Source organism: Pinus tabuliformis, chromosome J (assembly GCF_031772625.1).
Source record: "Pinus tabuliformis cultivar Carrire ecotype Pingquan chromosome J, CPIR1, whole genome shotgun sequence".
In the NCBI taxonomy this organism is placed as follows: domain Eukaryota; kingdom Viridiplantae; phylum Streptophyta; class Pinopsida; order Pinales; family Pinaceae; genus Pinus; species Pinus tabuliformis.
In genome coordinates, this window is record NC_142295.1 from 192,858,410 (window position 1) to 192,871,073 (window position 12,664).

A 12,664-nucleotide genomic window follows, 5' to 3' on the forward strand; every position below is an offset into this window, starting at 1 on the left:
TTCTGGAACATGTATAAAGGATAGAGACTATGAACGGATTTCTTTCCGTTATCTATTATGTCACTCGAGCAAGATGCTAACCAAGCTATAAGCCTATGCATCTATAAACAGAATTCAAAAAATGACTAGTCTTACAGGGTTCTGCAGGCAGCAAAATAACTACAGCAAACTGAATCAAGAATAAAACTTGTGATTGTTCCCTCAAGCATGCCAAAGATCAAAAGGGCAGATGGATGATAACTGGACATTTCTGAAAGTTGTATCGAGCCAACCGAGTGTCATTCTTCATTTAACATGCAAAACAAATATTATCTTCCAAAATCAGAAGAGAGCTCTCCAGTTAACATGGCACTAGTTAATTCTGTGAATTTATTTCAGTCAAACATTTCTGTTCTCCTATTCCTAATGCATCTCTTATTTCATTACTAAGCCATAAGGACATCAAGGATTACATTATGGAGCCAATGCTTGGATATGCAAGCGATCCCTATCTACATATTACGTAAATTAGGAGAGCTAGTAGCTCAGCTTTAGCTTCAATTGCAAGAGAATCTACCATTAATCTACATTTTTCAGAAGAATACAAAGTAATGGATATCATCTACAATAAAAACTTTATAATCATAAATTGTTTATGAGCAAAATGTACGAAATATCCAAGTAAAATAGAATCAAAAGATGCAAAGCTTACTCTTCCACACTAGGAAAATGTCCCAGAATATAAGCACAATTTCACATTCATTAGTAAAATGGAAAATGTAGTACAGATTTCAGCATGCTTCAATCCTCACTCTAATTTTATACTGATCCATGGAGTGTTATTAACGAATGATACAATGGATTTAAATAAAATACAAACCTTCTTGAAAATGAACCTATGAGACTTAAACAGTCCAGACAGAATATTACAGGAACACCAAACAAGAAATACGAAAATGAAAAATCCAATACCTGCTATTGACAACCAAAAGAAAATAATAAACCCAATTGCTGCAGTCCACAGTGCTACCAGCACATGAAGAAGCGATAATGGAACAAACATGAAGATTAACCCTGCAATGCATGTGAGTTTCACTACTTCCCAAACCTTTTGCTTCAGCAACCTATGAGATCTTGCACTGTCTACCCACACAAAGTTTGGGAATGGAAATAAAAACTGTATGTCCGATAAAAAATTTGAAGCCAGACTTGGCCTGGACTGCCCTCCATTTGTGTCTAAATATGAATCCAACGCACGAAGCAATATATAGTTCTTTGGCAGCTCTTGAACACGTCTCCAGATGCATGGAATCCGGCATTCTGGACAAAGTACACATTTTTGCCCAAGCCTGGTTTCAGTTGGCAGGCACTCCAAACATAGCTGACATATTGTATGGCCACAGGATAACAACCTAGGCATATGACCATTGGTGTCAAACCTATCCCAACACACTGGACAATCAGGGACTTGCATTTTTGGCAATGGTGATCTCAAATGGGGAAGGAATTCATACTCATCAAGAATTTCCCAAAAGACCTTATTTACCCTAAAACAACAATAGCATCTGCAACCAAAAAATTCATGTCCCGCTGGAGCTCCATACACCTTCAGGAATTTTAGTAAGCATATGGATGCAAGAACCTTTTAGCATATCTGTCACAAACATACACACTGTTTAATTACCAAGAAGCCAATAGCTAAAGAAACATGATGAGTAATAAAAAATTATACTAGATTGCAAGAGGTCAACAGATTCCTACTGATGTGTTCACGAGCCAGATGTAAGTGATGGACGTCATATTTTCCAGGTGGGGGTGGGATGTTTCACCAACTTAAACTGAAAGCTAACTATAATGCACCAGACTAAGCAGAATCAAAGTTTCCTACTAAAAAACTACAAGTTACTTTTATGCAGGGAAGAAGACATACCGTGCCCTTAGGCTAGATAAATAACATATCCTCACATAAAACTTATCATAGAGTGATACCTAAAATTCTGCCACAAGCACTTAATTACTGACAAACATATGCACTACGCAGCAATGTGCAATCATCATACAAAAATGTCCACATATTATTCTTCATGCTTGATCATCACCTTCCTTCTCCTAACGACACACATTTATATAGGGCTGCTGCTTCTTTGGTACAGAATTTACATCACAAACAGATATCTCTAATTTACAAAGCGAAGTAAGTTGCTTCCTGGAGTCACTGCAGAACAAAAAGACTAACTAAAGAGCAAGTTAGCCCATAAAAATTGGGTGCGACAGTTAAAAAGACATGGATTGATAACTCACCCATCCAGCATGAGTGTATGATATGGTAGAAGATCCATAATCTGAACTCATGAAGAGACTAATATTAGCATATCTTTACAGCTTCCACTAGTGTTTCTGCGGTTTAACAGGTTCAATTCTTATTTACAAAGTGCATTCCACATCAGTTTGGATTTGTTACAAATGGATAAAGAATATCATGAAGATACAGAGTGGATGAGTTTCAAACACATAATACAGATGGAATTTGTGCAAATCGCATGATGGAGAAGCATATTCCACACGTGTGGGTCATGTTGGCATTATTTGCTATATTTTTTAGCTATTATGAGGTTGGCTTGTAATCTCTCACTTGTTAAAAACTTAAGCAAACTTGTGTTAGGGCTTTACTCGTAAATTAGTGAAAATAAGGGTGGTTAAGCCTCATATAAATAGAGACTTCCTTATTTCATTTTTTATCATCACACTTTCATCACTCTTCTCTTCCAAAAGAGTGTGAATTAGTCCATCTCTACTTGGCCAAAATGTGACTTTTCTATGGTGCAAATTCTCTTGGAGATGGAATTTTTGGTGAAGATGTTTTCCTGGGATTGAATGAAGTGTTTCTTTGGAATTTTTTTTAATTTTCTTGCCTATTTTCTATATTTTACATAATATATTTGTGTAGCAGGGTTTCTATTTTGTGCCGTGACTAAATGCTAAATCTATGTTGAAATCTTGTTCCTCTATAGCATGCAAAATTGTTCTTTTTGAAACCTATTACCACTCAAACTAGGAGGGGATCCTATAAAGCAACTACTAGGTCAAGGGAAACAATGGAGCGATAGCCCACTGTCACCTCAGCTAAGGCTCCCTTTCTCTTTACGGCCTTTCACCAATGGGAGGAGACCCAATATAAGGGGAATCGCTAGAAGAATGGATCAAATAGGAGGATAAGGAATGATTCCAAAGGCCTATTCACAAGAGAGACTCAATTATATGGCTTTCTTCCTTGAAAAGAAAGGTGATATACTCTCTAAGAAGGGCTAAGAGGATACTTAAGGCTAGGGTTTGGGAATATATCTTATTAATAGGATTCCTAGACCTAACAATCCTTATGGAGAACTGGCCTTTACGTGATCTTTGTGGAATTGGAGTTGTAAAGTTGCGGGATCAAATAGGACCAAGTGGACCCAAAATTAGGTCAAGGGTATGGAGTTGATCAACCAAGGAGGGGCTTGACCTAATTAGGGAAGAGGAGAGGATCAAAGGACAAATTTTCTTTTGATATTTGGATGCAATGATCCTGGTGAGGTCACTAACCCATAATTAACTTAGGGCAAGAAAGTCTTGTGGCTAGGGCTTGCTATATCTTGGGATTCCACCATCAAAATTGCTTGAAATTTGGAGGACCTATTGAGAAAACTACAATGCAATAGTGAACCAATTTTCTAGGGTTTTGGATGGCTACAAATGATTTTGTGTGATGACCTAGGAGACCTTCTGGGTTAGGCATAGAATTGAAAGAAATGAAGAAAAGGAATTTTATTTTGACCACCAAAGGGATACGAGGATCAATGCCTTATTGGTTGGGCTTAATTGCGTCAAGATACACATAGATCATGGAATTTCGTGAGCTTAGGAGCCCTAATTGATCTTTGCTAGCCTCTCCAAGGGAAGCTACTAGATCAATAGAGATTTATACTTCAAATTTGTGAAGGAGACCAAGTTTCGAGGTCTTTAACCTAAAAGGTGCCTCTAGGAACATTTTCCCAATCCCCCAAAGGTCAACGCATGCATTTGATCACTTATTCAAGGTCCCAGAAGAATTTCGCATTACATGTAACCCATACAAGAATAAAGATAACAATATACATGCAGTTAACCAGTGAGATAACAAGAATAGCATCAAAATTTTGACTTACATGAGAGAGAGAGTATATCCATTTATCAACTTCGCTCCAAAGACAATAGCGAAATCCAAACATCATAGTGCATCAACAAAAGATCCAAAAATTCATCCCAACAAAAAGTTTAAAATTCTCATAAGAGATACTAATCCAATAAAACAATCACTCTAAATGATGATGATGAAAATGAATCATCTCCTTCTATTTATACAATCCTCTAAGGAATTTGAATGGACTAATTTGGACTAATAATGCCCCTAAAATAAAATAATGTGCATAATAACAATACTTTTGGTGGCAAGCCCACCAAAATAGCTCAATAAAACAAGAATATGCCTCTCAAGAGGGCAAAACAAACAATATAGTGAGTCGTTGGGCATTTGAGGAGGCCTAATTAAGTCCTAGGAGTGCCATGATGTAAAACTGGACTCCAAACATAGTGGACATGGGGTTGGCGCCTTGTTTTCCAAGTAAGAACCTGTGGTGTTCCCAAGTGCGTGTGGGAGCACAGGGACATCCTCATGGGTCTCCAAGTGGATCGGAAATGCCTGTAGACCATCTATAAGGGATTGGATGATGACATAAGCCCTCCCTCTGCAACGGGAGACATCGTCTGGACCTTGGAACATATGCCAAGTGTATGGTGCATGTGTGGAGCCGACAGGGCATGGTGAACCAAGTGCATCATCCTCATCCAAAAGGTGGAACACAAGCAATCAACGAGTGATGTTGGGGATCCATGAAGTACTCTCTGCTATGGTGGAGGCCCATGGTGGACACACCCTACAAGTGCCAAGGTGGCCCTCTCGAGGGCTAGGACCCTGTATAGGGTAACCAAGCCCAATATGGAAACCCGCCTATAATCCTGCATAAGATCCAATGCATCCCCTTGCCCTCCAATACAAAAAATCATTATAATAATCAAGTAAAAGAGTTTACAAGTCATGGAATCAATGGGGCACTTCATGGTGGCATGCCCTTGCATAGTGGGCTTTGGCATGTACAGGTGTCTCCAAGCTCAGTAAGGGGCTAATCAAGGATCCTATTAGGCGGTTTCAACCTTTAAAGGGGGTGACATGTCCATGGTACATCCCTCAAGTGGTAGGTGGCAAATGATATAGTAATGGAACAGAGTGGGGATCAAGGGATTCATCCAGACCACATGTCATGGTACAAGGGTAGCTATAATAAGGGAAGCCCACACCTGGGTATGTGAGTGTAGGAGGGAGAAAATTGTGGTACATGAGTTACTTTGACCTTTGTTTTTCCACCCTTCTTCATATGTCTTTTTCCTCTAATTGATTTTTCTTCATAACTGCTCGGAGCTCCAGGGGATGAGAACATGATGTGTAGTATATGGCAGTGCATACCCCCTTAAGTGGGGGGGATCATTGCCCACCAGGGACTGGGACGATCATGGGTTCCTTAATGATGGAGGGGGCTCATCTCGGAACCATAGAAACCAGGGTGATGGCCATGGATAAGGGTAGAGCTCATGTTTGGCTTTTGCCCACATGCTAAATTTGTAGATACCGACAATCTTTTGCATTTTTGCGATACATTTCCTGTTGAGAGTGGCCAAATTATGCTTTTTGTTTTCTTTTTAGTTGCATCAACCTCCGAGCATAGTGTCAGGCCCATCCCAAGGTGTGGACAAGGGGGGGGGGGACTAACCCTATGTGGACCCAATGGACACATGTGGACTCGGATGGGAAAAGAGAAGAATAGGGCTAAAACGAGTGGAAAGGGGTGATGTATGTGGTGTTGGGAAGAGGGACCATGCAACCAAAGTCAGGATTTTCCAAGTAGTGCCAACCCTAAAGCTAGTGACCAGTAAAGGAGATCCCACAGGACTAGGATACAAGGCTAACCACAGAATCAGGAAGTGGAGACAAGAGTATAGACCTATCCCACTCTTTTCGTCGAATCCCCCCACCAATCCATGCCCAAAAGTGCCCATGCCAAGTAAGGAAAATTACTCAACTACACCAATGATAAGTTGGCATACCTTCGGGGTCGGGAGGCCCACCTTCAAACATACAACCATAACAAGTGGGTGAAGGACCACATGGTTGGCTCAAATGGTGGAGATAATGGCACATCGAGCTATCTCGTGGCTACAAGCGGTTGTTGGTTGTCGATTGAGTACCATCTAGGAGAAAAAATTTCTCTTATATATACTACCCACAGGTGGTGGGTAACATATGGCTCCAACTGGGACATGAGCTCTTGGAGAGGCGCATAAAGCTACTCAAACGGGAGGTCATGAGAACACCTGCAATCTCTTGGTATCATAGACCTGTTACCTACACATATCAAAGCCCAAGCAAATGGGGCAACATGTTTTTGTGGTGTCTTATGATCACCCATGCTTAGCATTAGGCCACTAAAAATCAACTAGTAAAAATTTTTAAATAAAATTTCAAATGCAATCTTAAACTAAATGCAGCTAATCTAGCATGATAATATCATGTGATGTTAGTTCTAATGGGGAAAATGAGCATGCAATGCATCCTACCATAACATGCATGTTATATCACCCAAATACTAAGTGTAGTCATAGACCCAATGCAACCAACATATCATCCAGTGAATATGAAACCAACTACCCTTATGCTCACTCATGCAATAGATCCAAAGGCAGTGCTAGGAATGACAACATGGAAGGTCAGAGGGTAGGAGGCGGGAAAATGAAGTGAGCACACATGGAGTATCACGGGGAATGAGGGAGCCAACGGATGCAATCTTTTCCACAGGACCCTTTCTTCCAACCAAAATATAGAGATATCAAAAATTAAGGTCGTAAACCTCTGGTGGATAGCAACCTCAAGCATCATCCCCATTGTGGTCCCGATCATTAATGTCATGCTTTCTAACCACCATAGGGTCATGACTGGGAGGAAAGGGAGATTGATGACAATGGGAGACACAACAAGCAAGTTGCTCATGATGATCATATTCAAAATCCCGAGGGTATGAGGGGGGAGGAGGGATACAACTAATGGATGGTTCTTCCTCAACATCATACCTAGGAGGGGAAAAGGATCATCAATGATGGTGTTAATGTGAGAAAGGGCAAAGTGCGGGCTCAGGGGTAATGTAGCAATTCTATCAGGATCTTCGGGAAGGTATGGGAAGACAAGGCCTTTGTCACTGTCATAAATGGGGCCTGCCATTTCCAATAAACCTTCTTCATGTGAGGGAAAACCACAATCCTCCCTTTCGATGGTGTGAGTAGGGATATCATTATGAGTAATGTCCTAGAGAAAAGGAGAATCAATTTCAACCTCATTTTCCATGTTAGTATCATAAATAGGGTCACTATTAAAATGATGGTTGCCCATATCCCATTTTCCCTCACTAATGCACAAGAAATTAGAAATGTCATCTTCACAAGGAGCTACAATATTCATACCCTCAAGCACCCTTTCTTGAATGAAAGTCCCTGCTTCATTGTATTCATCTTCACAGGCTTCAATAGGGCTTTCACTCATGCCCTGCACATTCTCAATCCTTAAGTTTGCATCCTGAAGGTCCTCATCACTATCTTCTTTAGATTGATTCCACTCTTCCATATATTCCTCACTTTTATGATGATCCTTCACATTTGAACTTTCTTCAATGTCACCTTGATCATCTAATTGGTTACCTTTTGTGGGGCTTTGCGACTAAATATAATATTTTTCATTGATTAGGTCAGTTAGAATATTAAAAGCACAGGTTAGGCCAACAAAGTCAAAGAGACGACTAGGATCATTCTCATAAGCACATTTCACTGCGTAGAGTTGCTTTTGTGTTGACCCTTGAAACCTGAGCATGAATTCCTTATCCATGTTCTCCAATCAATCTTCATAAAACTCAACATATTTGATGCAGGAGCATGAGGCTTGAAGACAAAAGGCTTCGAATTTATTCGAAAAACACAAAAAAAGTTACAAGCAAAGGAGTGGGATCCTTTAGCTGTCAATTTACAAGTTTTCTAGATAGGATTTGAACTAGGATTTAGGGATTGAGTGATTTTGTAATTAATTCATGTAGTTTGGATGCAATTGAGATTCTCGAGGAGAACATCAACCAGATTAGATATTGTTTAAGATTAGGCAAATTCGATCCAATGATTAAGGATCTGATTGTTAGAATGAAATGGTACTTATGTAAGTTTTGAATGATTGTAAGGGGATTTGGACTGATTTGGCTTGATTTGGCTATATAAGATTAAGTTACATAAATTGTATCTCTGTGTATTTTTTGTGTATAATTGGTCAATCCCAGAGGCATTGCATCCCTCCAAAGTATCTCTGTGTATTATTGAATTTCAGTTTGGCCTGCAAATTTAAAGTTCTGTATGATCTGGTGTGGTCGCGTTTAATTCCTCTTTCGTCGTGTATTAAGTTAGATTGAATGTGTTTCGAACCACAGAGCCTTAATTAACTAAGCTTCGAATTACAAAGAGTAGAACTAAATCTGGCGGAAGCGCTAAAATCATAGCAGAACAGAGGGAAGCCTGACAAATCGTGGTAAACCCGGAAGAAGAGCGAGAGTCGTCCGATCTACAGATCCAATAGATCTAACGGTCATCGCACGCCAATCAACTCATGCAATAGTCAAGGGATAAAGGCGGTTTATTCAACGAAGCGGTCTATCGGGTGAAAGAAAAAGTGGTAAGTGGTAATTCGAGGTGGTCACCCAATTCCATTTATCAACCGACACGTAGCACTCGGGTGGAGAGAGAAAAGTGCTTTATCGGGCGGCTAATCCTCGTACAAGTGGCTCACCCGATATCGTTGTTAACCGTTGGATCAAGTGCACTTTGATCAACAGTGGAGTATCATCGATTAGTTTCGACGATCAGGTGAACCATCAACTGTCGAATTGAAGGGTAAGATCAACGGTGGAGGATTAACGCAATAATATTTGTGAAAAAGCAGATGTGATAAGGAAATAAACCAAAGTTTGAATTCCTTTTGATTCCATGGCAAATGAAAGGTTTGTCATATTGTGGGTAAAAATTAAGCAGTTCGGCTAATTTAGCAGAATAGCCAAGTTTGGAGGTAGATGACTGATACTCCAAAGGAAATCCAAGAAGAAATTCCACCTGAACTTGCAGAAATCGTTTCTGGATTTGAACGATTATCTATTACACCTGCACCCAGGCCACCATTTGTGGTATCAGAGCAGCCTACTGACACTGAACAGGATCTCAAGGATCAGAAAAAGAAATCCAACATGGCTTTCAGAGTTGGAGGAAGAGGTGGTGGTCGAAGAAGAGGATGACTAGTTGCAAATGTTGAAGTGTTGGAAGCTATGCAATAGATGCAAGCTAGATTGGAAGCAATGGAAATGGGAAGAGATGCAAATGCTGGGGATGTCAGTGAACCTGAAGTTGGAGCTACAGAAGAAGAAGAACCTGCAGATGTAACTCCTGAAATGAGATTCTTTAAGTCAGTATTGAGATCCACATCCAAGCCTAGACTTGAAGTTTCAATCTACACAGGAAGCTTAAGCCCTAAGGAATTGATAGACTGGATAAATGATATGGAGAAATTCTTCGATTATGAAGAAACAGAAGAAGGAAAGAAGGTGAAGTTTGTTGTCACCAAACTGAAAGGACATGCAACACTTTGGTGGGATGGAGTGCAAGAAAAAAGAAGAAGACTTGGCAAACAACCAATTAAGAATTGGAACAGGATGGTGGCAAAACTAAAAAGTAAGTTTCTGCCAAGTGATTATCAGCAAACATTATTTAGATAGATGCAGAACCTTAGACAGAGATCTATGACAGTAAAGGAATACACATAGGAATTCTACAAAGTGAGTATAAAAGCAAGAAAAATCCAAGATACAGATGACAAGGTTGCAAGATATGTGAATGGTCTTAGAATGGACATTCAAGATGAGATAAGTGTGTTGTCTCCTAAAACAGTAGAAGAGGCTTATCAGATGGTACTGAAGGCTGAAGAAAAACTCATGAGGAAGCAGTCTGCCAGAAATTGGGGTACTTTCCGAAGAAGGGGAAGTCAAGGTGGTAGAGGAAGATCTACAACACCTAGAGATGGAGCTAGTAGCAGCTCAAGTCAGCATGCACCCATAGGAGGTGATGCAAGTAGCAGAGGAAGTTTTTCCAGAGGAAGAGGAGGCAGAGGTAGAGAAAGAGAAATCAGATGTTATAGATGTAACAGGCTAGGACACAGAGCTTATGAGTGCCCAAAAAATATAGGAATGAATCAGAGGAATGCAATTGTTGCAAAAACTGATGAGGAAGCAACAAAGGGAATAGAAGAAGAGAATGTACCAGAGAAAGGGAAATCTTTGGTAGTCAACAAAATTTTGTTAAAACCAGGTAAGGAAATTGTTGAACCAGCACAAAGGAAAACCTTGTTCAGGACTGTGTGTAAGGTTCAAGGGAAGTGTTGTCAGATGATAATAGACAGTGGTAGTACAGATAATTTGGTCTCCACAGAAGTGGTGGAGAAGTTGAAATTGAAAACAAAGAAACATCCAACACCTTATAAGGTGTCATGGCTTCAAAAGGGATATCAGTTGGTAGTGAATGAGCAATGTGAAGTGGAGTTGCAGTTGGGTAAATACAGAGACAAAATTTTGTGCGATGTGATGCCTATGGATGTGTGTCATATATTGTTGGGTAGACCTTGGCAGTATGACAGAGGAGCTATGCATGATGGAAAGAAGAACACATACAAATTTAGCAAAGATGGTGTCAATCATACATTGCTGCCAATAGAAGAAGAGGATACATCAAAGAAACCTGATCCAAAGACCCTTTTGCTGAGTGGAAAGGAGTACTTGCAGCAGATGGAAGAAGATGAGGTAAGTTTTTCATTGGTTTGCAAACCCAAGGTAATAATTACTTCCACAAAAGTTTCTGATTTACCAATTGAAATTCAAGAGATGTTGGACAGTTATTGTGATATCATTGTAGATGATTTGCCTAATGAGTTACCACCCATTAGAAAAATCAGTCATCACATAGATTTGATTCCAGGAGCAAATCTACCTAATAAAGCAGCTTACAGGATGACTCCCACAGAGAATGAAGAGATCAGGAAACAGGTTCAGGAACTGTTAGACAAGGGACTAGTTAGAGAGAGTTTGAGTCCTTGTGCAGTGCCAACAGTGTTGAGCCCAAAGAAAGATGGAGGCTGGAGAATGTGCACTGATTCGAGAGCAATCAATAAGATAACAATCAGGTACATATTTCCTTTACCTAGAATCGAAGATTTGATGGATTGTTTGAGTGGAGCTAGATATTTTACAAAGTTAGATTTAAAAAGTGGTTATCATCAAATCAGAATTAGAGAGGGAGATGAGTGGAAAACTGCTTTTAAGACCAATGAAGGATTGTATGAATGGATGGTAATGCCTTTGGACTATCGAATGCCCCTAGTACATTTATGAGTCTCATGAATGAAGTTCTAAAAGAATTTATTAGTAAATTCGTAATAGTATATTTGGATGATATATTAGTTTACAGCAGATCAAAAGAGGAACATGTGAGACATCTGAATTATGTCTTACAGAGGCTACAACAAGAGAAGTTACTGTTAAATTTAAAGAAATGTTCATTCATGAAGGAAGAATTGGTATATTTGGGTTTTGTTGTTTCTGCTGAGGGGTTAAAGATGGATCCAAAGAAGATTGAGGCTATCATGGAGTGGCCTTCACCAAGAAGTGTCTTTGAGGTAAGAATTTTTCATGGTATTGCTAGTTTTACAGGAAATTCATAAGGAATTTTAGTAAGATTAATGCTTCAATTATTGACACAATAAAGAAGGACAGACAACCATTTTAATGGACTGCAGAAGAAGAAAAGAACTTCCAGCTGTTGAAAAGAAAGATTACTGAGAAGACTATTTTGATTTTACCTGATTTTAATAAACCTTTTCAAGTGAAGTGTGATGCTAGTGGAGAAGCCATTGGAGCTATTTTGAGTCAGGAGGACAGGCCTGTAGCTTATTTTAGTGAAAAGTTGAATGAGTCAAAGAAGAAATATTCTTCTTATGGCAAGGAGTTTTATGCAGTGGTGCAGTCTTTGAAGAAGTGGAGACATTACTTGATGTCCAAGGAGTTCATACTATATTCAGATAACCATGCATTACAGTATATTATGCAACAGCCAAAGCTTAACCAGAAGCATGCAAAATGGGTAGAATACCTTCAAAGTTTTAATTTTGTGTTAAAACATATAATTGGTCAGTCAAACAAAGTAGCAGATGCCTTAAGTAGAAAAAGCATTTTAGTTCAAGAAAGTCAAATTCAAGTGTTGGGTTTTGATTTTCTTAAAGAGTTATATGAGAAAGATCTAGATTTTAAAGAGGCATTTGAAGCTTGTAGAAATCCTATTTTGTTAGACAAAAGCAAGTGGCTAGATTATTTCCTGCAAGAGGGACTGTTGTTTAAAGGAAATTAGTTGTGCATACCAAATTGTTCTATGAGAGCAAATTTGATTAAGGAGAAACATAGTGGTGGACTTGGAGGACATTTTGGTGCAAATAAGA

At 39.3% G+C, this 12,664-nt stretch overlaps 1 protein-coding gene across 4 annotated transcripts in view; it reads right to left on the minus strand.

Annotated features, from left to right (window-relative positions):
- Window positions 1–709: 709 nt before the first annotated feature.
- LOC149226341 (uncharacterized) overlaps window positions 710–12,664 on the minus strand; it is a 61,375-nt gene continuing 49,420 nt past the window's right edge. For 3 of the 4 annotated variants that reach the window (XM_089377468.1, XM_089377469.1, XM_089377470.1), the window contains one exon: window positions 710–1,633. In XM_089377468.1, coding sequence (XP_089233594.1) covers window positions 788–1,453 — 666 coding nt within the window. In that variant the 5' untranslated portion in view covers window positions 1,454–1,633 and the 3' untranslated portion in view covers window positions 710–787. The remainder of the gene's footprint in view (window positions 1,634–12,664) is intronic. The other variant, XM_089377471.1, reaches the window with a different exon arrangement.